General features: G+C 48.1%; 1 protein-coding gene across 1 annotated transcript; it reads left to right on the top strand.

Moving 5' to 3' along the window:
* The first annotated feature begins 695 nt into the window (after window positions 1-695).
* EI90DRAFT_3052824 (kinase-like domain-containing protein) lies at window positions 696-3,341 on the top strand. Its single transcript, XM_039059982.1, has 10 exons — window positions 696-1,434; window positions 1,489-1,613; window positions 1,666-1,896; window positions 1,957-2,028; window positions 2,084-2,272; window positions 2,323-2,391; window positions 2,458-2,661; window positions 2,721-2,905; window positions 2,958-3,211; window positions 3,273-3,341. Exons 1-9 carry the CDS (start codon window positions 984-986, stop codon window positions 2,974-2,976), a joined length of 1,545 nt encoding a protein of 514 aa, XP_038917209.1. The 5' UTR covers window positions 696-983; the 3' UTR covers window positions 2,977-3,211; window positions 3,273-3,341.
* The last annotated feature ends 271 nt before the right edge of the window (window positions 3,342-3,612 follow it).

Raw genomic sequence — 3,612 nt, forward strand, 5'->3', positions numbered from 1 at the left:
AGGGGCTATCCATCTGCGTAAAGTGCATTGAGACCGTGGGAAACAGTGCTGACACCCCTTCAGACAGTGGCCAGCATTGTGCACAGACAGTTGAGCGGCCTGAGTGTCATGGGAAATCAGATTCAATTGCGGCATTATGTTTTGAATGTCTACGCTGAATAATACAAATTTGATTGAATTATAGAATCATCCCAGGACATCCACTAGTAAATACCCCCTTTTAGGCCTATTTGAAGGCCAAACAGCCCCCCCTCTATAGGCCATCATTAGATGGCTGACTAGGCTGATGTTTCTTTGCTTGAGAGGGTGTGTTGGAAGTCAAGCTCGAATCATGTATTTACAGTTGTTTACATCAAGTTAATAGACTTAGCGGTCTACTTCCATCACCACCTCTCGACCTCGTTTTTCAACAATAGGCTCATCTGTGCAAGAGCAGATGCGGTGTGCGAGAGAAAACCCATCCATATGTGATACTAGTGAGTGAGAAAATTTTTACAGGGGACAGCAAATGTGTTTCAAATTTTTGTATTTACTGATTGCCAAATATGGCTTGAGATCAATATAAATTCGGCTCAGCCAACTCCGGGCGGTTGGGTGTCACGCATAAAAATGGGATCCCGGCTGGGGATTTTGTGTCACGCTTGGGACCATGCCGGTAGGTCATGTGAGTACAGTAATCTCGCACCACCGGAATTTTTTTCTCAGCGCAGTGCTGAGTGGACCGCCCGTGAGAGAACCGAAATGGCAGTTCGGTTCGGGTTCAGTTTCTGGCTCCGCTCTAGAACCGAACCAAACCGGGCCGGGACTTGAATTGGTTATTATAACAATATGAATTCGCTGCGTGGTGAACAAGTCCTCGTTGTTTCTTCGTTGCATAGAGAAGGAAACAACGAGGACTGAGTGCAGCGCAGCGCCTCAGTTGCACACTTTCTTCTTTCCTTCGCGTACTTCCCCTCCCCCTTCTCCTACAGCGTTTGCCCATTATGCCCCCAAATTCCACCCTAATCACTCCCTCTCCGGGCGCTGCTGCCGTTTCGGCGGGTCAGCTTTCAATCCCCTTAGTACTAGGTCCAGCTAGTCGATATCCTCAACCAGATCTAAATTTACAACAATCGCCTACATGCAGTGATGATGAACCCTCCATTTGGATGATGCCACCCGTTGATACACTTTTCGGTTCGGAGGGCTCTCCTGTCTGCAGCCCTAATCGCCGAGACTCCAAGCATCCTGAGCCTCCCCTTACTCACCATGGTTTACCTCCTGCCGCAGACCCAATAGATGTGGCTGATAATCTCCCTCAGAGACGCCAGGTTCCGGAATCATTACCCGCCTTCGTCCCAAACCCAACGCTTCAAGCCGAACCTTCCCCAAGCGCCGTTCCCGCATCCCCCCCAAATGACAGCGGCGAACTCGGTAGCCAAACACCATGGGAAAGTGAGTGGAACGTGGTGGTTTTGCGAACGGACCTGACACTCCTAGCATTGCCAGTGACGATTGCCGCCGCGGGACTGCCGCGACTCCCTCTGAACCGCTTGAACCGGCACAAATGTAATACTTATCCTCAATTCCCATTGAATAGAAGCCCCCAGACATCCGACCCTGGACAGTCCGAGGTGCGATTGTATCGATCACCTTCTGATTCTTGTCTCTCATCCCGGGGCCAAGATTCCTGACATTGTGGACAAAAATTACGAGCAAGTACTAGCACAAGGGCTTCACCATACCCTTAGCATCACACCTACCGTCCCACCTGTTTCAACTATACATCATCCACCTTGGATGCCCGAACCTCTTAAGCAGCTCCCTCAAGTCGACCTCGAGGGTCGAGTAACTCAGCGACGGCGTCTAGTGAATCAGGGGAGTTTTGCAAAAATCTATCAGGGGGACTTTGATGGGGTAAGAGAACATTTCTGTGTGCTTTGAATCTCGTAGACCTGATCAGGAGGTTACTCCCAGCGTACCGTGTGTATCAAGGTTCTGAAGGAAATAATTATTTCATCTAAAAAAGAAGTTTCCAAGTTTTCCAAGGTCCGTACAATGGCGGTCTACTGCGAATCATGATTGATGTGTACTGGCGCTGCAGAGAATGCTACGTGAGGTGAAAGTTTGGGTGACATTGAAGCATCCCAACGTGGTCGCATTCCATGGATGGACATTGGAATGCTCCGAAGATGACAATACTATATGCGCTAAGTTGATTTCAGCTTGGTGTGAGAAAGGAAACGTTTTGGAGTACCTGGAATGTACTCCAGCTGCTGACCGCCGTCAACTGGGAAGTTTACGCGTCTTCTACGTGGCCTTGCTAACAATGTCTTATCACAGGTTGTGAATATGTCTGAAGGCCTGAGTTATCTACACTCAATGGAAATAATTCACGGCGATATCAAGCCAGTATGTCTCATTGTACTTAGTTTGTCCTCTGTGATTTATCGCCGTCCACCTGGAACCCCCTACTAGGAGAACATTGTGGTTGATGCCAATGGAACAGGACTCCTCTGTGACTTCGGACTATCATGCATACTTTCTGATCTCTCAACCCATGCAGAAGGATCCAGCACTGTCAGTACTGTGCGATTCACGTCCCCCGAGATCCTCGATTGCAGCGTGAAAAAGCGCGACAAAAGAAGCGACGTCTGGGCATTTGGTTGTGCTTCTGGCCAGGTTCTAGCGTGCCAATATGCTACCATATAACTTTCTGACTGTAATGAGTTGTATCCTAGGTTCTTTCCGATATCAGGCCATATGCGAAGGCGAAAGGCCCCCTTGATGTCCAAGACGCAGTGAGGAAGCATGAACCACCTTTTGAGTGGAAGGATTCCGATGAATTCTTTGCCTATGTCGGACCATGTCTGGAATGGGAACCGGACAAACGGCCTACCATGGAGAAAGTGACTGAATGTTTCAGGTGAGATCATTTGAGCAGTGTTGTGAACAACAATTCTCACTTTCACCCTTAGTGGCTTATATCGCTGTTGAATGCTCATGTGTGCTAGCATTTCGGCAGGCAAGAGGATATCCAAGTGTACCGTCCTGTTTGTAGAGTGTCTATATGTGCTACTGGCATGGGGACAGGAATGTAGAAATTGTGTGTAGGATCTAGGTCCCTAATGTTGTTGTTGTTGTACTCTATTTTGTTGTCCTGTGGCTGTGTTTGTACAATGGCAGTGTGGCTAGCCTGACTGATTGTACATGAGGGGCTCATCAATACAAGGTAAGTGTGAGGTAGACTTCTACCCGAAGCATGTAGCTTCACTGAGAAAGTGATTCCACAGGTATGGCATGTGACAGGAGTTAGCCCATAAACCTGTGACCTGTCTGCATCATAAATCCGTGAATTTGACCAAAAGTGTGTCACAAAATCTTGGTTTGCAGGGGACTTAATTGTTAAAAAGGCAAAGAAGGTGGATGTGAGACAGTGTGGTCAACAGGACAATTCAGAGGGAGAGTAGACTTGAGGGGGCAAGGACTTCAGCCTCAGTGACTCAAGCAGAGCACTGTGCCACTTAGTCCCATTTCACTTGATGGGTTACTGAATTGTTCTAAAAGGATCCAGTTGCATATGTGAGTAGATGACTAAGCAATACATTCAGCAAGTGCCCTTGGCCTCGTTTG

The sequence above is a fragment of the Cantharellus anzutake genome, assembly GCF_015039405.1.
Source record: "Cantharellus anzutake strain C23 chromosome Unknown EI90scaffold_18, whole genome shotgun sequence".
NCBI lineage: Eukaryota > Fungi > Basidiomycota > Agaricomycetes > Cantharellales > Hydnaceae > Cantharellus > Cantharellus anzutake.